The sequence below is a fragment of the Takifugu flavidus genome, chromosome 20, assembly GCF_003711565.1.
Source record: "Takifugu flavidus isolate HTHZ2018 chromosome 20, ASM371156v2, whole genome shotgun sequence".
NCBI classification, from domain to species: domain Eukaryota; kingdom Metazoa; phylum Chordata; class Actinopteri; order Tetraodontiformes; family Tetraodontidae; genus Takifugu; species Takifugu flavidus.
Window position 1 is genome coordinate 10363544 of NC_079539.1, and position 24744 is coordinate 10388287.

At 45.1% G+C, this 24744-nt stretch overlaps 4 protein-coding genes and 2 long non-coding RNA genes across 7 annotated transcripts in view; 3 read left to right on the forward strand and 3 right to left on the reverse strand.

Moving 5' to 3' along the window:
• LOC130517117 (ephrin-A5b-like) overlaps positions 1-3116 on the forward strand; it is a 39384-nt gene extending 36268 nt beyond the window's left edge. The window contains exons 3-5 of the mRNA XM_057018756.1: positions 876-941; positions 1065-1145; positions 1727-3116. Of these exons, the coding sequence (XP_056874736.1) occupies positions 876-941; positions 1065-1145; positions 1727-1842 (263 nt within the window). The 3' untranslated portion in view covers positions 1843-3116. The remainder of the gene's footprint in view (positions 1-875; positions 942-1064; positions 1146-1726) is intronic.
• Positions 3117-4926: 1810 nt separating this feature from the next.
• LOC130517119 (uncharacterized) lies at positions 4927-5478 on the reverse strand. The gene is made up of 2 exons (XR_008947640.1): positions 5157-5478; positions 4927-5065 (listed from the first exon to the last, which is right to left on the reverse strand). It is a non-coding gene; the product is annotated as an uncharacterized LOC130517119 (long non-coding RNA).
• Positions 5479-5733: 255 nt separating this feature from the next.
• LOC130517639 (protein spire homolog 1-like) lies at positions 5734-10015 on the forward strand. Its single transcript, XM_057019654.1, has 5 exons — positions 5734-5769; positions 6797-6871; positions 7025-7189; positions 9391-9476; positions 9658-10015. Exons 1-5 carry the CDS (start codon positions 5734-5736, stop codon positions 9869-9871), a joined length of 576 nt encoding a protein of 191 aa, XP_056875634.1. The 3' UTR covers positions 9872-10015.
• A 4042-nt stretch (positions 10016-14057) lies between these two features.
• LOC130517120 (uncharacterized) lies at positions 14058-17145 on the reverse strand. The gene is made up of 2 exons (XR_008947641.1): positions 16818-17145; positions 14058-14842 (listed from the first exon to the last, which is right to left on the reverse strand). It is a non-coding gene; the product is annotated as an uncharacterized LOC130517120 (long non-coding RNA).
• A 1177-nt stretch (positions 17146-18322) lies between these two features.
• On the reverse strand, positions 18323-20704 carry LOC130517118 (growth arrest and DNA damage-inducible protein GADD45 gamma-like). Of its 2 annotated transcripts, XM_057018758.1 has the most exons (3): positions 19659-20704; positions 19283-19490; positions 18323-19175 (listed from the first exon to the last, which is right to left on the reverse strand). In XM_057018758.1, the coding sequence occupies exons 1-3, from the start codon at positions 19757-19759 to the stop codon at positions 19062-19064; spliced, it is 423 nt and encodes a 140-aa protein (XP_056874738.1). In that variant the 5' UTR covers positions 19760-20704; the 3' UTR covers positions 18323-19061. The 2 variants fall into 2 exon arrangements, with proteins under 2 accessions (XP_056874738.1, XP_056874737.1); XM_057018757.1 differs by having other exon boundaries at positions 19283-20702.
• A 2422-nt stretch (positions 20705-23126) lies between these two features.
• Positions 23127-24693, forward strand: gadd45gb.1 (growth arrest and DNA-damage-inducible, gamma b, tandem duplicate 1). Its single transcript, XM_057018763.1, has 3 exons — positions 23127-23479; positions 23568-23775; positions 23883-24693. The coding sequence occupies exons 1-3, from the start codon at positions 23337-23339 to the stop codon at positions 23994-23996; spliced, it is 465 nt and encodes a 154-aa protein (XP_056874743.1). The 5' UTR covers positions 23127-23336; the 3' UTR covers positions 23997-24693.
• Positions 24694-24744: the final 51 nt, after the last annotated feature.

Sequence of the window (24744 nt, forward strand, 5' to 3'; positions counted from 1 at the left end):
ATAGTTTCTAGGTGCTTTCCAGAATCCCAGGGCCTGACCCCCAACAAGCAAGAGTGGCAGGAAAAACTCCCCTTTAACAGGAAGAAACCTTGAGCAGGTCCAGGCACATGTAGGGGGACCCTCCTGTTGATGGGGGGGGGGGGGGGGGGCTGGGTAGAGAGAGAGGAGAAGGGGGAGGACAGGGATCAGTTTGGCTGTTTGTCCTAGAAGGAGAGAGGTCTGTGCTGTGAGGGTGTTTTTCTAATAAATCCTCAGTAAAATGAGACGAGTCTGGCCCATCAGGATCATCAGGGGTAGAAATCCAATTTACATGGGAGACAGTTGAGTCTGGCTCTCCCTCATATGTTGGTCTACATCCAATCATTACCAACCATTTTCTCTTGGCCTTTCCTAACTAAAAGAAAACCAACCCAAAGCAAAGCCAAAAGGTCTGTCTAAATCCTCACTAAACTCCACGATGATTTATTCATGACTTATTTGTCTTATTTTCTTCACAATACGACAGACTTGTGACAGCGATACTAAGTGGTCCCACACCATAAAATATGGAGTAAGAATATCAACGCTACACATAGGACCAATGTCTTCCAAATGGAAGAGGAATTAAACTTGTTGGCCATGAGTGGCTGTATTTACCATGAAGTTGTACTTCTTTTGTCACTTTCTTTTGTCGGGGAATCTGGTTGTTCAATGTTGACCTGGGTCGAGTTGTCATATTTACATTTCCAAAAAGTGTTCATTCAGCACAATCCCATTAGTGAGGAAAGTGACGGCTTTGCACCACGGGCAAGAGCATCGATCATCAAATCAGCAACCATATTTTCAAATGGACAAACATGTTTCAACATGTGTTATACTGTGGTTTATCTCGACAGCCTCGATCACTGACCGCAAGGGAAGACGAAGCTGCCTTCGACTGAAAGTATTTGTCAGGCCCCAAAGTGAGTCGGTTGTTGTGTTTCTGCACATTTTTCAATTCTTTCAGGCCCCCGGTTGTGATCAGACCGAGGATAAGCGGTGTCCAATTTCCTTTTTTAACACATTGTCATCTCTGTTTTTTCAAGACAACTGTATAAAACAGTCTGGTAGCACGCAGGAAGGAGTGGAGTTTGAGGACAATAGCCACAACTCCTTAGAACCCAGAGGTGAGTGTGTGTTTGTGTGTTTGTTTGGGTGTGTGTGTGTGTGTGTGTTGGGGGGCAACCTTTATTGAGGCTAATTTAGTTGTTGAAGCTATCTACCTGGATGTAATTGTGCTGCTTTTGTGTATAAATTTAGAGCATTTGGTTTATCATTTTATTTGCATGCTGCTTAGTATCCATTATTCCTTAACAATGCTGCCCTAATTCAATGTCCAACACAGCAGCACAATATGATTTCTGCACTGACTCAAACATAAGTTTGCACCCTTAATCCAGTGTTTTTTGTATTTTAATAGCATAAGATTAGACTGATGCTAGCTCTCCCTGAAATAGTCACATGGAGAGTTAGATATGTTACTGTGAGGTGAGACAACAGTTAAATTAACAGGACTGCATTCTGACCTTTACATTCAATAATGCCTCGTGCGTTGTTCTGTTCGCAGAATTTGTGTCAGGCCAGTTTAAATCTAATATATTTTTAATCTGGAAGTGCGTGTGATATTTCCATTTGAAGTTATTATGCACACTGTTTCTGATTTCTGAACAAACTGCAAAATGAAAATGTTTTGTGTCTTTTGCTTCAGATGGCATTGGTCACGAGTCACCAGAACCCGCTCGGAGGGACGTGAACTCTGCCAGTAGATACCACACTTCAGTCCTTCTGCTCAGCTCCCTCTTGGCTGCTGTCTTATCTGTATAGCACCAAGTTGGAAGAATCTTGCCGGACTGAACTGCCCTAAATAGGCGAACCCTCCCCGCAGGGAGCACTTTTTATAATGACGACACTGATAATCTCTCTTAAAAGAGGAAAGAACTTCAGGCTGAAGCCCTTCCTGCTTTGGGAACCTGTCAACTGTTCTTGAGTTTCTAATGGATGCTGATGGCAAGGTTAAAGAAGCTTTTTTCCAGTGTAATAAATACTTTTTTTGTTAAGGACAGAAATATGAATATGCTTTTAACATCTTTTCACTTTTATAGCCTCAGTAGCAAAACAGCACAGCATTTACATTTACAAATTGAAGTATTTGTGTATGTGTGTGTGTATGTTTGTGTGTCTGTAAAGTTAAGAAAAACATAATGAAACACAATGAAATTTTATTAGAAAATGAAGTGAGCGTTTTTAGGTAGTGGAGAGGAACACACTAACCATGGGCTAATAATGAAAGTGAGCTAGCTTAAATGCTTTAGGGACTTCCTTCCTCTCAGGTTTAAAGACCAGTATAACGCATCATCTCAGGCTGTATATAGTAGGTTCAATCTAAAGAGCAATTCATGGTTTTGTTTTTAAAAATCGCTTCAGTCAAGTGTAGCAGTCAGCAAGGGCTCACACGACAGTCACTGAATAGACTGAAGACGTTGATGTGGTATTTTGCCTGGCAAAATGTATTTTCCTATTTATTGTGATGTTTGTGCGCGTTTTTCTCTGTTCTGGTTTAGTCTGCAAGTATATTAGAAAGGCAATAAAAACACTAGTTGAGAACACAACACACACTGTTTTATACAATTATACAAAAACACCATATGGCTCGATTGCTAATGGTGTTCTTTTTAAACTATTTCTTTAAAAAAAGAAAGAAAAAGAAGGCAGAATGAAGTCTACAAATCCTACAATAATTGTTTCTGGTCTGTCATGAAAAATGTGAAAAATGAAAAATTGTTTTAATGGTACATTATTGCTTTTGTAAGTCACCGTCATAATGCAACTCTGTGAAGTCTGTAGATACACACTGTAGATACACACTTTCTACAAAGTTCAGGGATACAGTGTGTCCATGATTAACCTGAGCTTTAAAGAATATTCTGTGGCGACATGTTTTCAGTGATATGTTTATTGTGTTCCTTGAGAGGTGGTAGTGTGTGGGGGGGCAAATTAGATGTGTGGGCGTGATTCACTTGCTTTGACTGTACAATAAATGCATCCATATTCTGATTAGAATAAGAAATTACAAATAAAGCCCAGAATAGATGGAGAAACCAGAGTGAGAGTGTGTAATCAGGAATGCCGGGAGAGGTCTGAACAAAGACCCCAACACAGGATTTTCTTTTGTTATTAGCACACAAAGACTGGTTTGTCCTCTTCCAAAATAAAGCCCCAACACTTGGGAATATCCATGCACGGGAATGATCTGTAATCTTTACATTTTACATTTCTGCTAAAGTTTGTAAAGTTAGTTTGTCTCAGACAAATAGAACATTGGCAAGAAAGATGGAAGACATCAGAAGTCATCATCTAAGTTGAGTTTCACTTTTTCCCAGCATGATGACGTTAAAGAGGGGTGAGTTTATGAATATTAGAGCAGCCAGCAAAAGCCGCTCGCTGGTTTACAGACAAGAATCAGTCAGATGACAGATTTCTGTTCATTTTTCCTTATCAAAGTAAAAACACTTTTCTGGTGATATTTTATAAATTCAAACATTCATTTCACTCAGGTTGAAACACACTATATTGTTACACATATAAACACATAAGGATTCATGTCCGTAAGCTTGCTAAGTACTGTTATTTTTTAATTGACATCATAGTCATTTGTCCTCTCTCTCACAAGCCTCCAAACATTTAGAGCAGGGGCGCCAACCTTTTTGAAGCTGAGGGCTATTTCATGGGTACTCAGGAGTACGAAGGGCTACAAACTTCCTATATAACAAAACCACAGACCACTATCGTAATAGTAATGATAATAATAATAGCAGTAGTTATTACTATGGGAACTGATTGCTCACATATCAATAGTAATTATTTTACACAATTATAATCGATGATTCAAACAATAGAAATGATAATAAAAACATGTGTAAACATGATTCATTTATCCATGTTTAAGTCAGGAGGGACATCTGCTGTATTTGTAGTGCAAAAGATCTCTTCTAACCATCTAACAATTATTCAGTTCCTTAAACATTTCATGAATGAACATTTAACATTTGTCTCTGGGCTTTGTCTGCTCCCCAGTGTATTATAATCTGGTGGATTATTTGACACTGCAATTCTTAGTGAGTCTTGTAAATCAGTCAGGCGGGTTCTGTGTTTGTTCTTGATAAAAGGCTGATTCACAGAGACAGGTTGAACCAAAAAAAAAGCAGGCAATTTTCATTGCTGCTGTGGATACACAACTGTACTTTTCCTTGTCCACAAATATCCACCCTGTGTCCTCAAGCAGCGATGCATCTTCCCTCTTTGACTGCATGAACTCTTTGATTTCACCTAGAAGTGACAAAAAAGGCTGCAGAATAATCCCCTACTGAGCCATCGGATTTCTGTGTGGATCCTGTTTATGATCTTTACAACAGGAGTCATCACATGATCAAGCTGGTCACTTTCACACATATCGCCTGCTGATGAATGATGCAGTGGTATTGAAATTTTGGGAAGTCTGGATCATTTCTGCATTGTGCAATGAAGCCTGTATGCCGGCCTGCCATGGCTGGGGCCATATCTGTTGTTACTAACTTCTGTAGTGGGACCTTTTTCCTCCGTGAAGAAGTTTTTTACGGCATTGCAGATATCAACACCCCTCATAGTTGTCTGTCGTGGCAGAAGTGTCAGCAGTTCTTTTGTAGAAAAATCAAACACCTTCATTTAAATATCATTAGCTGAGCTGAACTCCAGCTGACACACAACACTTCACACACACTTCACCTCAGATCAAAAGACTTTTGCACCACACTACACTACATTAATTTACACTATAGCACACTAGCTTAGTAACCTATATAGTTACTGTTTGTGTTTGTTTATGTTAGGATTCTTTTTCCAGGACCCGAAAGCAGGCAAACGCAGTGGGGATTAAGTCCAAATAAGAGTCTTTATTAAAGAATAACTCGGAAAGGTCCTCCTGGACCGCAGGTGAATCTCTCGTCCAGTCCTCCGGGGTGCACCGGGAGCTTCAGCGCGGAGCCAATGCAGGAAACAGGTCCAGCGAGCTCTTTACGTCCGCAGGTCGGCGTGGAGACCGAACGAGAAGCAAAGTTAGCAATCGTTGCGTTATAAAACACTGCAGCAAGAGTCAGGTTTACCATAAGGACGACGAAAAAGGGAAGGCTGATGGAAATTCCTGGCAGGTGCGTCCGCCTGCAGCGCCAACTGTGGACAATCATCGGCTCCTCCACGCCCCCTGCTGGAGAAAACATGCAACGAGCGACCCCGAACCCTGGACCCCAACAATTTATGCATATTACCAGTAGTTTAACTTCTACTTCTTTATATTTCTTAATTTATCATTAGCATTTCCTCTAGTTTTTTTTCTTAAATAGTTTCTGCACTTTATATTCTGAGGCATTTAATCCACACATCCATCTGTAAAATATACTGCTCAAAAAAATTAGAGGAACACTTTTTAATCAGTTTGGTCAGTTTAATTGGTCAGTTAAGTAGCAGAGGGGGTTGTTAATGAGTTTATGCTGCTTTGATGTTAATGAAATCAACAACAGGTGCATCAGAGGGGCAACAATGAGACAGCCCCCAAAACAGGAATGGCTTTCCAGGTTGAGGCCACTTTTTTCCCTCCTCATCTCTTTTGGTTGGTTTTTTACTGTCTGACTTTCTACTGCTGTAGTTATTCATTTGGCTTGGCTCAACATCTCTGTTGATAGCATGGTGCGGTACATGGATACTACAGAGGTTGCACAAGTAGTCCAACTCCTCCAGGATGGCACATCAATACGTGCTGTAGCAAGAAGGTTTGCTGTGTCTCCCAGCACAGTCTCAAGAGCATGGAGGAGATTCCAGGAGACAGGTAGTTACTCCAGGAGAGCTGGACAGGGCCGTAGAAGGTCCTTAAACCCTCAGCAGGATCGGTATCTGCTCCGTTGTGCAAGGAGGAACAGGATGAGCACTGCCAGAGCCCTACAAAATGACCTCCAGCAGGCCACTAGAGCTCAATTGGCATTTGCCATAGGCCACCAGAATTGGCAACTACGCCACTGGCGCCCTGTGCTCTTCACCGATGAGAGCAGGTTCAATCTGAGCACATGCGACAGACGTGAAAGGGTCTGGAGATGCCATGGAGAACATTATGCTGCCTGCAACGTCGTTCAACATGACCGTTTTGGTGGTGGGTCAGTGATGGTCTGGGGAGGCATATCCCTGGAAGGACGCACAGACCTCTACAGGTTAGATAATGTTCCTCCTCTCCTCTCCTCTCCTCTCCTCTCCTCTCCTCTCCTCTCCTCTCCTCTCCTCTCCTCTCCTCTCTCTACCCCCCCCCCCCCCCCCCCCCATCACCAGGAGGGTCCCTACATGAGCCTGGTCCTGCTCAAGGTTTCTTCCTGTTAAAGGGGAGTTTTTCCTTGCCACTGTTGCTTGTTGGGGGTTAGGCCCTGGGATTCTGGAAAGCCTTGAAACAATTTTGATTGTCAAAGACACTATATAAATAAAGATTGATTTGATTTGACACATGCTCAGCTGTTGCCGTGAGCGACCATTCAAGCGACCCCCCGCGTCATTTTACACAGCAAAGTCTAAGACGGCCCTGCTGTGATGTCACCTGAAGCATTTGTTGTCAAATCAAATCCAGGAAGTGACCTTCCCGTTTCTCCAGCATCGGATGCATGTCGAACGAGATGTTGCTCCTGTCGGAGAAAAATGCTTTGTATTTCATTTTTAGCTCCTTCATTTCCTGGGCGTTAAAATATTGAATCTCCATCTCTCACACCAGAACCTCCGTAAAATGGAGGAAGAGTCATCAGGAGAACCTGGCCGAGACCTGAACGAGCTGCAGAATGCTGACTGGGTAGGTCTCCAGGCCGCCGCCAAGATTCATTTAGAAAATAGATTTTTTTTTAGCCCAAGTCAGTTGTTTCGATTACTGTGTGGTCATTCATTCAAACGTGTAGTGCTCAGCAGCTCCCCCTCTCATCCATGTTACCCCCCCACACACCATCAGGCTTGGTGCTGGGTCCAGGTGATGAGGAACCTGCGGGATGGAGTCAAGCTGAAGAAGGTGCAGGAGCGCCAGTACAACCCTCTGCCCATCGAGTTCCAGCTCACCCCCTACGTGATGCTAATAGACGACATCAGGTCCAGACGCTACAAACTGCGAAAAGTCATGGTCAGTGTGAGTGTGTGTGTGTTCATGCCTCAGAAAGTTTTGTTTTATTACTTCCACCAAAAAGGTCATATTACAGTCAGTGTCTGTTTGTGAACAAAATACCTCAGGAAATGTTGATAGCGGGCCAAAGAATAGGCGATTATATTTTGGTGATGTTCCCGATTCCCAGGGGGATTTTGACCTATTACTTTGGCATCATTGAAAAGGAAATGTAAGAGTTGTTTGACGGGGTGTATATGGACCCAACAGCAGTACACTTGAGCTCAGGATCAATTGGTAAAGTCTTTATTAGAAAACAGCAAAAACAGTAGCAAACTTGGATGTGATCCGCGATTTCAGGAAGCAGTCTTTTCTTCAGACCAGTGGCCCAAAAGGAGTCTCTGGGTTTAGGATGAGGGGAAGGGAATGGGCTTACTCTTGGTGGAACGGGCGAGGGGAGGGGTCCAGAGCCGGGCGGCAAGGCAGAGGTACTGTGAGGGGCGAGTGGCAGACGAGTCGAGGCCAGGCAGAGGAGTCGAAGCCGGGGAAGCAGATTATAGCTGGAGCCACGGAGGCAGAGTGCGTGGTCGGAGACAGGAAGCAGGCAGGTTTTCTGGGGAACAGGCGAGGCGGGCAAAGTGAAGACAGGCGGGTCTGGGATGAGCTGCAGCGGAGCCGACAGGTGAGGGGAGTTGGCCTGATGAGGTGGGAGTGGCTGACAGGTAGAGTGGAAAACTACTGAGGGCAGGAAGCAAGGAAAAGTGTTGGAGTTCACTTTTCCCAAAATTTTAGAATCCTGCTCCAGACCCCGTTCTCTTCTTCTTCTTCTTCTTCTCCTTCTTTACAATGTAGTGCTGTTGAAAGGAGGAATTGGTTTTAGTTTTCACATCCACACATTTAAACTTCCGAAACCAGCAGTGACGGGACAAACAAATCTGCGGCTGCTTACCCAAAGCTGCTGGAAGTTCTCTTGGAAGCGCTCAGTTTCCTGCTTCCTCTCCTCCTCTTGCTGTTTTCGCAGGGTCTCTTGTTCGTGGAGTTTCTCCTCCAGCTCTGACTGGTGTTTTTTCCACTGCTGAGTTTCGGTCTGCCAGGACTCGATCAACGTGGTCAGCTGCTTCTTCAAGCAGTCGTCCCTCTCTTCCCTCATCCCTCTCTCAAGCTGCTGTCTCAGTCTCTCCTCTCTCTCACACATCTCATGTTGGTTCTTCTCTCTCTCCTCCAAGAGCTTCTTATGGAATTCTTCCTGCATGCTAATGAGCCTCTGCCTCATCCACGCCTCCATCTGCTGCTCTTTTTCTAAGAACTGCAGTTTCAGAGCCTCTTCTTTCTTGGAGAGCTCTATGTCATGCGCCTCCACTTTCTCAGACTGTTGTCCTCTGACGTGGTCCCCATGCTCCAGATTCTGGTGGCTGTCATTGGTTCCTCTGCGCAACTTCTCCAGATCAGCGCACTTCTCTTGGCTCACTTTGAGATCAGCCCTTGCCTGGTTCAGCTGGGTCAGGGCGTCCACATGAGCCACTGTTCTTATCTGGCGCCTTTTGATGGTCTGGCTCAACTGCTCGTCCTTCTCAGCCAGCTGTTCTTTTAGCTGCCTGACTTCATGTTGAAGCTCTGTCACTGACCTCAGCAGCTCTTTGTTCTGCTTCTGTATCTTCTCCATTGGCCTTCCTGTTCTTACTTTTTTGTTTAAAATGTAGATCACTTTAGCAGCTGTGTTTCACTAGCATAAGTAGATAGTTTAAGTATATTAGGATTTATGTTTAGGACTAGAGTTTTAGTCTTTGATGTTGTGCCTTTAATGTCCTTTTATGCCTGGCTTTGAACCAGGCATGGAGCGCATCAAAGACAGTGTTCTGTAGAACCAGCCAATGTAACAGCAGCGCTAGTGGGAATGCTAGTTTTGTTGTTTTTCTCCAATTGTATTTAGTCTTTTAGTTGAATATTTATGTCAGCAATTAAGTCATCAGAAATCTACCCCCAATGTGCCTACGACACATCAACTGAAAGCACTTTCTGACTTTCCTGTATTGTTGAAGCGTCTGTGGTCCCACTCAGTTGCTCTAACTCAATTTTATTACACCTATTCAACATTTAGAAAAAGCTCAGTGTGTTCTATATCGATAGATATACACACCATGAACATTTCTGTCCATCACACATTGATCCACATCAGAAAGATGAAATAAGATACAGTATTGTATTTCTGTTGTGTTGTCAAGGTGGATGGAGACATCCCTCCTAGGCTGAAGAAGAGTGCCCATGAAGTTATCCTGGAATTCATCCGCTCAAGACCTCCACTCAACCCTCTAAGCTTCCCTTTAAAATGAAGAAACTGTCACTTTTAACTTTCTGGGGTTGCTTGTTGATACAAATCCGATGACAGACGCAGCCGGTGGCGCTCTTCCCGTCTGCTGGTCGTTGCTGACGTCAGTAATCGATTTCCGCTCTGCTCATTCTGCAACATTGTGCACGTGATCCCTGTCGCAGGTGTCTGCTCGCAAACTGAAGTCTCAGACGCAGCCTCCTCCCACGCTGCACGAACGCATCCTGGAAGAAATCAAAGCTGAGAGGAAGCTGAGGCCCATGTCACCGTGCGAGGTGCGCAGGGCAAAGCTGGGTACGAACGCACACATGTGCACACGTGGACTCAAACGCACAAGCTTTTTTTTAAATGTCCGGCCGTGCTTAAATTATAATTGAATCCCTTTTGTGTACACTGCTAAAAGTGGCAGATGGACATGAAGAAATGGTTTCAGTTCTAGTGATACCAGTTATTTTCAAAGCTGTAACACATACGTCACACACGGCATGCACGTTGTCCAGTACAGGCAGCAGGTTTATGGGATAAAAAACTCAAAACGCATATCTGAATGCGAACAGGAAATGCTCCAACTTGGAGTTTTGTTTTTTTAATCAGTAGGATGCAGGATGGGATCATAGCGACTCAGCTTTCAAGCTGGCAGTTGCGGGTTTCGGTGTGCGTGCTGTTGTGGTCGCCGACGATCACATAGCGGACATCAGAGTTATGGATGCTGATGGTGGCAGAATCGACCGAAGGGACAGGAGGAAGAGGAGGAGGAGGAGGAGGCGAGGCCGGTTCTGCCTACTGCTGGTCACAACTGCAACTGCATTTTTTCACCTGGAGGGTGACAAGATGCAAATGTCCAAATTTAGATTTAACTGTCTTTGATTCTAAATGAACTGACACAATTATGCATTTTAAAGTAAAAATAGATACATACTTTAACAATATTAAAGTTACTAGATTAATAAGTAATTATAAAATATAAACATGTATTGAAGAACCTGTTTGAAAAATACATTTTAAGGCGTGTTTGTGTGTTTCTCTGTGTTGGGGGGACACATTGGTTGATGCTAAAAATGCTGAAATTTAAAATTGAATTGCTGTATAGAAAAGCTTCTCTCTGTGCATTTGTTGCTCAGACTTCGGCATTGAGGCCTCTGCAGTGAGGTGGGAGTTATTCCAACGTGGTTGATGTGGGAGTTGCTGATGAGGATCATAGTCATTGGACGTACACTCTGCAAAACTGTGAGAGAACAGCCTGTGACCAATTTTCTTAAAAGAAAAAACAAACAAACACAAAAACCCCTCAAGGTCTAGAGATCACCATATATTAGATCGGTTCAGAAAACAAAGATGAAGTTATGAATAACAGAAATAAATCTTTGCTGTATTACAAGTAGACATCACATAGAGAACGCACAAAAGGCATACACTCACCGTAACCTTTTTTTTCATTTATTAACAAAATTTTAACCAAGTTATAAATCCACCCCTATAGCTGCAGCTTTTAATCCACTATTTTAGTTGTTTGAGCTCAGTTTGATTTCCTAAAAATTTGTTTCAGGTTAAGGTCCAGAACCTCTCTTCTTGAATATAGCAATAAATCCTGCAAAACAGTTAAGGCCTCTGCAGGTAAAAGGGTTAAATCAAATAAGTCTGAAAGTTCTTACCATTGTCTTAATATATATCCATATATATCATATAGACATTTTCAAGGTCCTGGTCAATGACCAACATCCAATGACCAAGTAGCAGAGGGGGTTGTTAATCAGTTTCTGCTGCTTTGTTGTTAATGAAATCAACAACAGGAGGTTTGCTGTGTCTCCCAGCACAGTCTCAAGAGCATGGAGGAGATTCCAGGAGACAGTTAGTTACTCCAGGAGAGCTGGACAGTCCTTAAACCCTCAGTAGGATTGGTATCTGCTCCTTTGTGCAAGGAGGAACAGGATGAGCACTGCCAGAGTCCTACAAAATGACCTCCAGCAGGCCACTGGTGTGAATGTTTCTGACCAAACAATCAGAAACAGGCTGCATGAGGGTGGCCAAAGGGTCCGACATCCTGTAGTGGGCCCTGTGCTCACTGCGCGGCACCGTAGAGCTCGATTGGCATTTGCCATAGGCCACCAGAATTGGCAACTACGCCACTGGCACCCTGTGCTCTTCACAGATGAGAGCAAGTTCAACCTGAGCACATGTGACAGACGTGAAGGGTTCTGGAGATGCCGTGGAGAACGTTATGCTGCCTGCAACATCATTCAGCATGACCGGTTTGGTAGTGGGTCAGTGGTGGTCTGGGGAGGCATATCCCTGGAAGGACGCACAGACCTCTACAGGTTAGATAATGGCACCCTGACTGCTATTAGGTATCGGGATGTTTAGGTCCATCCAGGTTGCTCCTCAGACTTTCCAGGAGCTCAGTGATGGTGGTCCAGATCAGGGAGGAGATCCCCCAGGACACCATTCGTCGTCTTATTAAGAGCATGCCCCGACGTGTTCAGGCATGCGTACAAGCACGTGGGGGCCACAAAATCTACTGAGAATCATTTTGAGTGGCTACAATGAGATTTTGGCAAAATGGACCAGTCTGCTGCATCATTTTTTCACATTCATTTTTGGGGTGTCTTTAATTTCCCCCTTCTATAGGGTGATCATTTTCATTTCTATCATCCCCGTTTAGATCTGATGTGTTTTCGAAGTGTTCTTCTAATTTCTTTGAGCAGTGTATATTCATAGTACCTGTGAATCATTGTAAACTATTTTACCAATATGCACTGTATTTATTTACTTATTATATCTGCACTTGCTGCTCTTTTTGTACATCTGGTTAGATGCTAAACTGCATTTTGTTGCTCAGTACCTGTAGATGTGCAATAACAAAAAAGTTGAATCTGAATCAGAATCAGAACAGACTGAGCTATCACCACCCCGTATAACATACTGTACTTCCAAACATCCTTCAACAGCACATGATGGTGATAAAAAACAAGTTAAGACCACAGCAACACTGAAAACAAGCAGCCCCAACCAACAACATCTGCCTTCCAGCCACCCAGTGAACCTTTTACAGGTGTGATACTGTAGCGAAAATTTGTGTCGACAGAGACGGAGAAACTGTGACCCCTGCCGGGCCGAACAGACGTGGGGGCCAACCTGTCCGTGGCCTACCACAAACCCATCCCCAGGGCAGAACAGCAAAAGACAAAGATGGCCCATGCAGCACGAGTGAGTGTCCTCCTAATTGGTCACTTGTGTCTGATTTGTTAAATGCTACAGATCCAAAAGGTAACACATTCAAGATTCTTTGAAGAGCTTGTTAAAGTTTTTGGCTTTTTCATTCTGGGTCATGGTTTCCTCTCCTCTCCTCTCCTCCTCCTCTCCTCTCTCTCCTCTCCTCTCCTCTCCTCTCCTCTCCTCTCCTCTCCTCTCCTCTCCTCTCCTCTCCTCTCCTCTCCTCTCCTCTCCTCTCCTCTCCTCTCCTCTCCTCTCCTCTCCTCTCCTCACTGTTGCTTGTTTGGGGTTAGGCCAGGGGTCGGCAACCCGCGGCTCTGAAACTTAATGCACCATCGTACAGCAGAGTGGCCACATGGTGCGTCAGGAGGGAAAATAAACATTTCATCATGAATGCTCATTATGTATTTGTAGCCCACTTATCATTTGGAAAGTAGGTAATACAGCTAATATAGACACTTACAGCATGTGTTGCCTTTATTATAAGCCCTATATAAGGCTTTTAATTTTTTGTGGCTCCAGACAGATTTGTATCTTGTTTTTTTGGTCCAATATGGCTCTTCCAACATTTTGGGTTGCCAACCCCTGGGTTAGGCCCTGGGATTCTGTAAAGCGCCTAGAAACAATTTTGATTGTAAAAGACGCTATATAAATAAAAATTGATTGATTGAATACAAGAAACGACATAATCACAACAAACTGCCAAACAGAGCACACAATACCCACACAACGCAATACAAGACACAAATTCAAACACTCACTATACAATTAAGACATCACGATATATCACTTAATCACAATATCAAAACACTGCAATTGGCCTGTCTATCAGTGTTGGCAGATAGACCTTGTATGATGTGAGAGTTTAACCTAGGTTTTTTGGCTTCAAAATAGGGGGCACTTCCTGTGTGCAGGTGTTTTAATAGAACCATAGGTAATACAAAGTAAATAACGTATAAGCATTGTTGCCTCAGAGGGCTTAACAAGCTGCACAGTTGTGACATCCTCTACACTTCGACCCTCTAACAAGGTCAGGAAAAACTATAAACTCTTTTTGTTATGTTCCTGGTTTTGGACGGTGTGTTTGGGTGCTGTCCCCTTTGTCTTCCGCTAGAGGGCGCGGTGGAGCTTTCCTCTGGGTCCCACTGACATCCTCCACACCTACTGCTGATCAGGCTGACACGGGCTCACCAAGTGGTAACTGGAGTGTTCCGGGCTCTGTGAATTTGTTCTTTTCCTTTTGACTGACTCCTGTATTTTTGTCATCCTTTCTGAGGTCACCACCTCTCTCTCACCAAAGAGCTCCACACCTTTTGGATTCCTTGCACACCGCTCACCACCGCACCGTTGAGCTGCACTATCACCTTCCTTTATTTGTGTAAATATTGTGAATTAACTTTTCAACACAAACATCCTCCCGTCTGCATTCTCCGGTCCCGCTTAGTATTTTGGGACCAGTCGTAACCCATTCAGGGAAGGAAGAAACCTGAAGGAGATCCACAGATGAGGGCCCGTCTCCCTGGGATGGACAGATGTGCAGTAGATGCCACATGTACAGAGAACATCAACATTAACATCAGTCATATATACACTGTATAGAAATAAAGCCAGGGGCCCAGGGGCGTCTTCAGATGTCCTTATATGGAGACATGGCCATCGATGGACCATATCCAGGATCTCTTAGACTAGAGACAAACAAGACAGAAACATAAACATTTATGTGACATGGATGTCTAATTTCTATCTGTCTTTCTGTCTGTCTGTCCGTCCGTCCGTCCGTGTGGTTGAGAGTGGCTAAGGCTGCTTTTCCTTAGGTTGCTGGTGAACAGATGATGTTTAGGTCCATATGGTTCACCTCGGGGACTCTGTTGTACTGTGACTGATGTGACTCCTGTCATCTTTAAAGGCTTCCTCCTCCCCCTCTAAAAGCCCACCATCACCACTCACCCCTGCCACTGCATGAATGAGGAGTCAGCTCCACGTTGATCAGGCAAAGTGTGCCTGTGGTCTGTTATACAAACCCTGCCCCGACTCCGACCGCCTGCAGGAGAGTTCCGATCTTTCTTTCTGATGAAAGGGCCTGGGCTCAAATGTCCCATGCAGCTCAGGCGCAGCTGCTCCAGGAACACACCATTCTTCTGCACAAAAGAGGAGAGAGGGTCAGGGTCTCGTAGCACCTTTGTGCAGAACCCACCCAGTTTTTTTCAGCTCTTTGTGCCCTTTGATGAGGGTGTTCAAGTGTTGGCTGTGGCTTTTGTTTCTGTTGTGTGTTGGTGAGGGTCTACGCTTAGTGCTACAAGCACAACTACAGTATAGACACCACCTCCTCTGCTTCTACTTTGTTGGGGTTTTCTCATTTTGCATCCCCGCCCTCATGCAAAAGTAAACATACTGCCGTCTTCTTTAAAGTCTACTTACAACATTTATTTATCGTATTTAGGATCGGATTTATCGTAGCACATCTCCTCCGTCCAACACACATGCATGTGTGCTGCCCACACAAACACACACACGTACAAACACACAGAGCTGTTGACAAAACACTAGGCTACTTCTCAATTCAGTTGGCTACTCAAGGGTCCTTCAGACAGTTGTGTGTATGAAGTGAAGCTTATTAGCATAACCATCAGACAGCAGGCTAGCAGACTTTAAGCTTAATGTTTTGACAACTTCTAAAACAAAATAAGAGAGGTCCCAAGGATGCAAGATGGTTTTTGGATGTCTTTGCTTATTTACGTGGAAACAAGCATGTTTAACTTTGGGTTTGTATGTTTTGTTTTGTTTTTTGTGGAAATTCCCAAAACAAAGAACTGTGCAACCCATAAAACTTGGCAATTTGAAGTGATTAATTTATTTAAACACATTCAGTCCTCGTGAACATATGGAATTTGAGGATATATGGATGTAAGTGAAGGCTGCCCTGACAGCCAAAACACAAATAAGGTAAAAACACACACTCAGCCTGCAGCCCGGTGTGTGTGTCAACACCATCTGCTGCAGCCTGCAGCACAGTGAAAAGAGCTTGAAAAGAAGGAGGAGGTTAAATGGACACTTGAGAAGCAGCATGTGGCAGCAGCAGGACTGAGACGGGGGCAGGTGAGGTTGTTCAGGGTACCAGAGTTCAAAGGGAAATGGTAGACAAAAAAATTGAATTATTGTTAGCGTGGAAGAGGCTGTTTTAATAATAAAATGAAGCTAGCTGCACCCTCCTAAGGCAAATACACATCCTTTTTGCTATCTCAGGGGATATTTGGACTGGAGGAGGAGCGGATGCAGGTTTTTGTCTGCTCTAACGAAAAGCTGACAGGTCAGCCCCAGTTTTAAAGCACCCATTAAAACTTTCATCTCTACCTGCTGCACTCAGGTCTGGCCACTTTTAGTAAGAACCCAACACTCAAGACAGGCCAGTATCAAAGACCAGATGGACACCTGCAGTCAAGGTGCTGCAGTGCACAGCTGTTGGCTGCAGGACATCAGCTGGGTGCTGGGTGAGACACAAGCTGTGATACCAGGGTGACCCACAACGGCCTTTTTAAGGGAGAATCCCTGGAATCACTAGCTAGTCCACTGTGTGTCACTATTGACTATGATGTACTCTTTAAAACTGCTCTAAATTTTAGTGTTTATATTTAAATACTACAACTTCATGTACGATTACAATCGTAGCTAGTAATTATAAAGTAAATTGTTAGAATACATGTGTTGTGGTGCTAGGAGCACATTGATGTGTCTGATTAGTTTTGATGAATAACTTACTGATGTACAGAACAGGGTGATCATCCATACATCTAGAAACTTGCTAAAACAGAGCAACTGCTCCAGCCAATCACATAGCACCTTGAACAGCCAATCAAATGGCAGCTTCTCATCAATATTTATGAGACTCCCAGACTATCTTGATCATCCAAAGTCAGCTCACCGCCAACTGAATGCGTATCATGAAAACCCTCAGCTCAGAGAGTTCCTGCTAAACCTCCTTTCAGGTCTCCCCGTGTAGCTCCGCCTGGGTCCGCTCAGTCACACAGCTCCGCACTATCTGTATCATTGTTGGACCAGGGTATCTCCTTACTTGTAGCTGTTATTATTTCTTTCATGAAGTAAAGGAATACATACCGTTGCTGTTGCATGGTTTTAAAAACGGCCAGTTTGAGTTTTCTGAAGCAGAGCATTAGCAGACTGTCAGTAACAGCATGGTATCGCCATGCTTGGAATCCTGGCCCCAAAGTACCTACTTAGATCTGGTACCCTTTAGTGGAAAAACCTCCAAAACAAGTAGAGAGAAAATGAGGGCAAGTGTGCGGATGTGGATGGAGTTATTCTGAGAGTGTTTCAGTGATTTGTGCCTGAATAGATGAATGACAGGAGGCTGGTGCCAGGTGCCCTGCGTCCTCCTCCTCCTCTCTTTTGCCTTGTCATTGTCAAGCGGACAGCAGATGGAAAGAGTGCTTGTAGGTTGTCATGGAGATTTAAAGGGGTGATTACATTTCAGCTGGTCCTGCTCTATTCACCTATCTCATTCTTTTTTGCTATTTTATCTGTGTGTGTGTGTGTGTGTGTGTGTGTGTGTGTGTGTGTGTGTGTGTGTGTGTGTGTGTGTTGTGTGTGTGTGTGTGTGTGTGTGTGTGTGTGTGTGTGTGTGTGTGTGTGTGTGTGTGTGTGTGTGTGTCCTCTGATCCTCTCTAAAGTGCTTTTCCCATTACACATATTTTTGTATGAAAAATATGCAAAGAATTCATTTCGATGTTCAAGTTTTTGTAAATATTTACTTTAGAAACTGTAATAAATGCTTTGGTTTATCTGTAAAAACAGTTGTCTATTTTACCTCTAAAAATGTTTCAGTCTCATCATCAACAGATCACTAAAACAGTCACAGGGCAACAAATGGGGCTCTGGGAGGGAGGTACTTCCCTGGCCCAGGTCCAAGAGGGGCCGGGTCCATACTGAGGGCCCAGCCATGGATCAGGGCCAATCCTTGGAAACTTGTAGTAATAAATTAACTATAACACATTTCTGATATTGGCAGTTTTACACTGTCACCATGTAGGTCAGGACAGCAAATGCATTTACTGTGTTATTTAAGTTTGACCAGCAATTGAGTCAATGATGGAGTGTTTACTCAGCCTAGCAGCATCTGAAGAGTCTGTTCCCAGAAAAACAACATTCAGTGTTCGAGAGTTCATCCTGGGCCTGATTATTGTCCGCTGTGGCCACTCTATGCTAAAGTACCCATCAGAAATGTTAAAGAAAATGGATCCAAGCGATCCAGCCTGAGGAAGGGGAGAATCTGTTCATAACGAAGGGAATATTGCATTTTGAGCTGCAGTAATAGCTGAAATCTGGGGCTGTTCCCAGTTGTTCCCCTCAAAACACCTTCTCTTCTATTAGCAACAGACGGATGGACGGACGGATGGACGGACGGATGGACGGACGGATGGACGGACGGATGGACGGACGGATGGACGGACGGATGGACGGACGGATGATGAAGCTGAGAATCACAGCAGGTGCTGCAGTGCCGGGGGTTCGGGTTCAAGAGCAGTGAATGATTGACAGCTTTGTTTATGCTGGAGAACAAGTATTGAAGCTTGAATCAGAACATAAACAAGCAACAGGAGACACCGTGTTCAAAGCTTTTAATTAATCTCATTATCTAACAAATCAGATCAGATTCATCAAAATAAAGATATAGTTTAAATGTGTTGTAATATTGTCATTCCAGAATTCATTCTCATGTTGGTTTTTTTGCTTAAAAATTCAAACTTTTTGACCAAATAAGTTGAACTGTAGAACTTTATATTTCCAAAGTATAACCTTTAGAGCCTTTTGTCAGGTTGTAGAGATATTTAGTCATAGTTAAATTTCTAAAGTGAAACCTTTAGAGAATTAAGACAATTCTGGAAAGTGGGAAACATTTCCGCTGACTGCAACTCGGTTGTCATGTTGCTCAGCAAAGAGGGCCATCGTTCAAAAGTCCCTTTTTCAGAAGGCCTCTTTCTCAGCACCGCTTCTTCTCCTGCTGCGCGTGCTTCAGGGGGCGACATTTGCTCTGTGGAACCACAGGACGCACAATTCGCTTCTCCTCCCTCTCCAAACCTCATCCGCACAAAGAATGAGGGTCGATGCGTCGCTCTTGTGGCATACCTGACCTCATTCACATAAAGAATGGGAGTCATCTTGGCATGGACGGGACAAGATGCGAGCGTTCACGGCGCCGGGTCCACCTCGGACCTGCGCCGTGCTGCCTGGACGGGAATCCTCCTCAGGAGCGTCCAGGGATGAGCAGAAACACACTCATCCTGTTCATCAGGATGAGGAAGCTTGACAGCATCTGATCACTCAGACGAGCCCAGGCCCAGATCAACGTGCGGGGAGGTTGATCTCAGGGAGCCAGTCGTTCAGACGGCGGCTCTCCTCGCAGAACAGATGCAGCTTCTCCAGAGACGGGTCCTCCCAGGAGCCCTCAGCTGGACTCTGTTGAGACAGAAGGAGAGAGGAGACGTCAGTTGAGCTGAACACTTCAAAAGCGTCGCGTCGTCTGCTGGAATCACTTCTATTGAGCTCATCTGACACCTACGCACCGTGATGAGGACGCAGTGAGCATCTTCCAGTTGATCTGCTTTGTTGCCGACAATCTCAGCCAGACGCTGCATGTCGCTCACTCGGACGATGCTGATGTCGTTGTCAAAGCAGAAGGACTGAATGAGGGTGAAGTGGATCTGCAGAGCGATGTCGCATTCGAACTCCTCATCCATGGCCAGGACGCAGAAGGACACGCTGTCAGGATCCCTGTGGAGACAAAGAGTGGTACTGGTGAGGTGCCGTCCTGCTGACCACCTCTGCGGACAGATGTTCCACATCAGAGACATCACTGTGGAGTCAACTTGGATGCTGCTCATCTGCTCTGACTGTTGGAATTGCAGAAAGGTAAACGCTGATCTTGTCTGGGTGACTTACTCAGTCATAAGTTTGGCGCTCTCATAGACGCCAGCAGTGAGCCGAGTTTCACTCTGAGCACAGAGCAAAGCTTCCTGCAGACATTGACCTGGAGGCTTCATGACTTATCTGCTCTGCTCAGAAGGTTCAGGCACAAATGTGCGTGGTGGCTCCAGGAATATATATACGGCAGAACTGGCACACGCTCACTCTTTGATTGGCTCTTCAGCAAACAATGGATACAACAGAGCTGCAGCCCCCACCCTAACCAAAGAGACACGTGCCTAAAGAAGTCTCAGAAAGTCGGGGGTGGGTTTTAAAGGGATCCTCTATATAGTCTTTGGCCATTACACTTTTTTAAATTCCAGGAGTCCTGAAACCACAAGAAGGGCAGGCAGTCATGCACACACATACGCCAGCGTGGCTGCAGCCCCTGATGCTCTTTCCAGACAGTTGCTGTTGACAGGTGACCACAGCCACCACCACTTAACTGATCTCCGTATGAAATCAAGAGTCTTTCCGAAAGCTCAACTGGTGGAACCTATTCAATCACACCTGCCATCCCAGCCGACCCTCAGCAGGAGGGTCCCCCTACATGAGCCCGGCCCTGCACAAGGTTTCTTCCTGTTAAAGGGGAGTTTTTCCTGCCACTGTTGCTTGTTGGGGGTCAGGCCCTGGGATTCTGGAAAGTGCCTGGAAACAATTTTGATTGTAACAGACGCGATATAAATAAAGATTGATTGATTGACCTGGATCAGTTTGATTAAAATGCTTCATCAATGCACCAAGGTTCCAATTTCTAATGTGGCTTTTAATGATGGTGAAGTCACATGGCATACACAGTATATTTAATGACCCATTGATCTGTGAACAAAACAATTTAAGAATCCTACATTTTTACTGTATGAATATTTGCTTAAAAAAAACTTTAATGAGATTTATGTTTTTCAAAAATTGTAAAATTCATTCTATATCTCATCAGGGGGTTGCTGGAGTCTGTCCCAGCAGTGAGAGGCAGGAATACAAGTTGGACTGGTGACCTATCCCCCACAGAGCACACACACACACACACACACACACACACACACACACACACCACACACACACACACACACCACACACATCCTAAAAACTAAACTAAATATTTTTGCACTGCGGTGAGAATGTGCAAACTCCGCACAGAAAGGACCAACCTGTGGCCTCTGACGGGAGGCTAACTAAGTTAACCACCACAGCATTTATTAAAATGTCTTTGTGCAAGGCTGCCATCTTACGCGATACCGCCATCTGACCCGTATGCTTTTTGAATGACTTCCATTAAACACTCGATGCAGTCAATGATTGCACTAAGATTCTTGCCTTTCTCGTGTTCCTTTCAGTTTGGATTTGCATGAGTGAAGTAGCCTACTTGAGCTGCCATTCTAAAGGAATCAAAAATGTGAAATGGATGGGTGCTTCTATTTCAGACTTCTTATATCTTAATCTTATATCATATGGTTGATTCTTTTGTTCTACAATATCTGGAAACTATAATAGTTTGGCAAACAAGTTAAACACAACTGCAGTCTAGAGATATGAAAAATTGCGAACAAACCGAACATCAGCAACTAACACTGTATGTGCAGTTAATTTACAATAACACAAATTTACATATGCCTCGCTTGTATGCCCACAGAGACGTATATTCGCCATGCATTATCATTCATTCACTGGCACGCGCCGTTGTTTTACAAGCATAAAGCCGGCGCGTGGCATCAGCAAATGCCGGCATGCTTTATCTCTGTGTCTCTACGGTCGTCATGGCAACGGGGAGACACCATCTGTCCCCCGGGAGGGGGAGGTAGTGACAAAGGAAGTCAGGCACCACCTGCTGTGCGTAATGACTTTTTATTCAGTTGTAAAGATGATTCTTTTAAAAAAAATTACCACGAATGGACTTTATTTTATTCCCTCCTATGAGTTAAAGTCGAGCTTTAACACATTTTTGCGACGCTATCCCAAAATAAAGTTTGGACTAAACAGCTAAACAATTGCCGTAAATATGGTCTTATCTCGCAGCTTCCAAAGAGCTGCGGGGACCCGAGAAAGGGCTGTGACCCGCAACACCTGTCGCGCGCTGCCGTCTGGCAGATGTGCGTCAGCAACAATAGAGCTTATCGATCTGCACGCGCCTGCCCCGTGGGGACAAGCGGGCCCTTCCTGGAGCCGCGTGTCTGAGCCCCGGTCAGGCGGATCAAACGCAGATTCCAGTTGGGTTTGGGGACAGAAAGTGATGCGGTGCGCAGATAGTTCTGTTGTTACACCAAACACCGGTTCCGCCTTCACTGCTGCTGTTTACAGCTCAAACCGCCACCTGGATTTATCTGCGCCGATACATTTGCGCACAGCAGTTTGATTTTAGAAGTTCGGCTCCGAGGGTCTCTCTTTGACTTTCAAATGTAATCAAAACTCAGACAAGCGACTGGTGAATGTGAAGACTTGTGGACAATGGAACGTCGCGCCCCGGGGTCGGGGTTGATCCGGGTTTGGGGCGGCGGGCGGGGCTCATTGCCACAGTTCTCCATCTGCTGCTTCGCCTTCTGGACCACAATAGCGCAGCATCAATCACCGCCAACCTGTGTGTGTTCCTCTAACCCTCTCGCCCTTCCACTACATCTCATTCTCTGACCTGGTGCAAGAGTTTGTTTATGCTAATACAGCAGAACCAAGTGTCCTGTCGATGGACTAGGCCATAATGAAGGATGGGTGTGCAAAAGATTGTAAACTGCATACAGAGCTGCAGGTTTATTCAAAAGCACGGATGACGTCACTTCACTGAGCTCAACAAACCGATTCGCAAAGGTACAATCTTGCAAATAGATCGGAAATTAAACGTGGATGCATGTGGACTTGTGGACGGAACACCGAACACAAGAGAATTTTGTTCTAAACTTTGGCCCCGACTGCCCCAGTTTTGGACAGCTGATGGCCACGTGGGCCGCAGGAGCCAGTAATGCACAGCGTTCTGGCACGCGCAGGTTATTTGCATTTGCATGGGTGTCTGCGATACGGGGGTGGTGTGTGTGTGGGGGGGTGCTTCTGGGTGAACAATAGGCCCGTTTTAGGGCCAGCCTTTATTCGCAGATGGCATCATCCACCTGCCGCTTTCTCTGCTTGGGGGATGGTCCTGCTGAAATTAGGTCAGCAGAAGTAAAGGACATTTCATTTAAAGAAAGACATTTGAGAAAGTTGGGGTTAGGGGGCGGGCCTTGGACCACGACTCCAATGTTTGCTTTCCGGGGGTTTTAAACGGGGAAAGTTTGAACCTTCTGTTCTAATGTGAGACGTTTTCATGCATAAATGTCAAAATGCTGATTTTCTGTCTGTTCTTTAGAATGCGCCGGGGAACCCCAAATTTATTTTAATGAAGCTATTTTTAGTTTCAGTCCAAATCTGCTGTGTGGAGGGGGGGGGAGGGGGGGGGGGGGGGGGGGGGGGGTCCTGCTCCCTGACCCCCATCAATCTGCCACGGGTCGGAGCAACACAATAGTATTATCATACCAATACAGCGTCAGCCAATCAGATCGCGGCCCTTTCAGCGCGCCGCACGAGCCGCAGAGTATAAAAGAGGGACGCTGCAGGCAGGACGGCACTCTGCTCCTGTCGGATTTACTCCCAGTCGGCTTTTTGACTCCTCTGCGGAATAACAACATCTTCACCATGACTTTTGAAGAAGTTCTGATCCAGGAAGCAGTGGAACGAGTCCAATGCACCGGCAAAGCCCTGGAGGAGGTGCTGGTGTCGGCTATAGAAAACCACTCTGTCACCGTCGGTGTGTACGAATGCGCTAAAGTCATGAATGTGTAAGTATGACGCTCTGATGTGAAACATCTGTCCGCAGAGGTGGTCAGCAGGACGGCACCTCACCAGTACCACTCTTTGTCTCCACAGGGATCCTGACAGCGTGTCCTTCTGCGTCCTGGCCATGGATGAGGAGTTCGAATGCGACATCGCTCTGCAGATCCACTTCACCCTCATTCAGTCCTTCTGCTTTGACAACGACATCAGCATCGTCCGAGTGAGCGACATGCAGCGTCTGGCTGAGATTGTCGGCAACAAAGCAGATCAACTGGAAGATGCTCACTGCGTCCTCATCACGGTGCGTAGGTGTCAGATGAGCTCAATAGAAGTGATTCCAGCAGACGACGCGACGCTTTTGAAGTGTTCAGCTCAACTGACGTCTCCTCTCTCCTTCTGTCTCAACAGAGTCCAGCCGAGGGCTCCTGGGAGGACCCGTCTCTGGAGAAGCTGCATCTGTTCTGCGAGGAGAGCCGCCGTCTGAACGACTGGCTCCCTGAGATCAACCTCCCCGCACGTTGATCTGGGCCTGGGCTCGTCTGAGTGATCAGATGCTGTCAAGCTTCCTCATCCTGATGAACAGGATGAGTGTGTTTCTGCTCATCCCTGGACGCTCCTGAGGAGGATTCCCGTCCAGGCAGCACGGCGCAGGTCCGAGGTGGACCCGGCGCCGTGAACGCTCGCATCTTGTCCCGTCCATGCCAAGATGACTCCCATTCTTTATGTGAATGAGGTCAGGTATGCCACAAGAGCGACGCATCGACCCTCATTCTTTGTGCGGATGAGGTTTGGAGAGGGAGGAGAAGCGAATTGTGCGTCCTGTGGTTCCACAGAGCAAATGTCGCCCCCTGAAGCACGCGCAGCAGGAGAAGAAGCGGTGCTGAGAAAGAGGCCTTCTGAAAAAGGGACTTTTGAACGATGGCCCTCTTTGCTGAGCAACATGACAACCGAGTTGCAGTCAGCGGAAATGTTTCCCACTTTCCAGAATTGTCTTAATTCTCTAAAGGTTTCACTTTAGAAATTTAACTATGACTAAATATCTCTACAACCTGACAAAAGGCTCTAAAGGTTATACTTTAGAAGTGAGAAAATTAAGCTAAAATATGTTCAAATATGTTAGATTTGCTTGTGTTGATGAAAAAAAAAGTAGGACCTAATTATAAAAAAGCAGAAACATCAGTTGTATCACTGTAAAAGCCTAATAAAAGACGTTAAGACATTCTTGCGTATTTGTGGTTTCACTTTTCTAGATTTTTGCATATTGTTTTGG

Excerpts from the sequence above, each read along its gene's own strand:
- LOC130517639 (XM_057019654.1), top strand. The coding sequence starts at position 5,734 with ATGGTGCGGTACATGGATACTACAGAGGTTGCACAA. Across the intron at positions 5,770-6,796 it reads ATACTACAGAGGTTGCACAA|AACCTCCGTAAAATGGAGGA; the intron begins GTAGTCCAACTC and ends CTCTCACACCAG. Across the intron at positions 7,190-9,390 it reads ACAAACTGCGAAAAGTCATG|GTGGATGGAGACATCCCTCC; the intron begins GTCAGTGTGAGT and ends TGTGTTGTCAAG.
- LOC130517118 (XM_057018757.1), bottom strand. The coding sequence starts at position 19,600 with ATGAGCAGCATCCAAGTTGACTCCACAGTGATGTCTCTGATGTGGAAC. Across the intron at positions 19,176-19,282 it reads CTCACTGCGTCCTCATCACG|AGTCCAGCTGAGGGCTCCTG; the intron begins GTGCGTAGGTGT and ends CTGTCTCAACAG.
- gadd45gb.1 (XM_057018763.1), top strand. The coding sequence starts at position 23,337 with ATGACTTTTGAAGAAGTTCTGATCCAGGAAGCAGTGGAACGAGTCCAA. Across the intron at positions 23,480-23,567 it reads TGCGCTAAAGTCATGAATGT|GGATCCTGACAGCGTGTCCT; the intron begins GTAAGTATGACG and ends TTGTCTCCACAG. Across the intron at positions 23,776-23,882 it reads CTCACTGCGTCCTCATCACG|AGTCCAGCCGAGGGCTCCTG; the intron begins GTGCGTAGGTGT and ends CTGTCTCAACAG.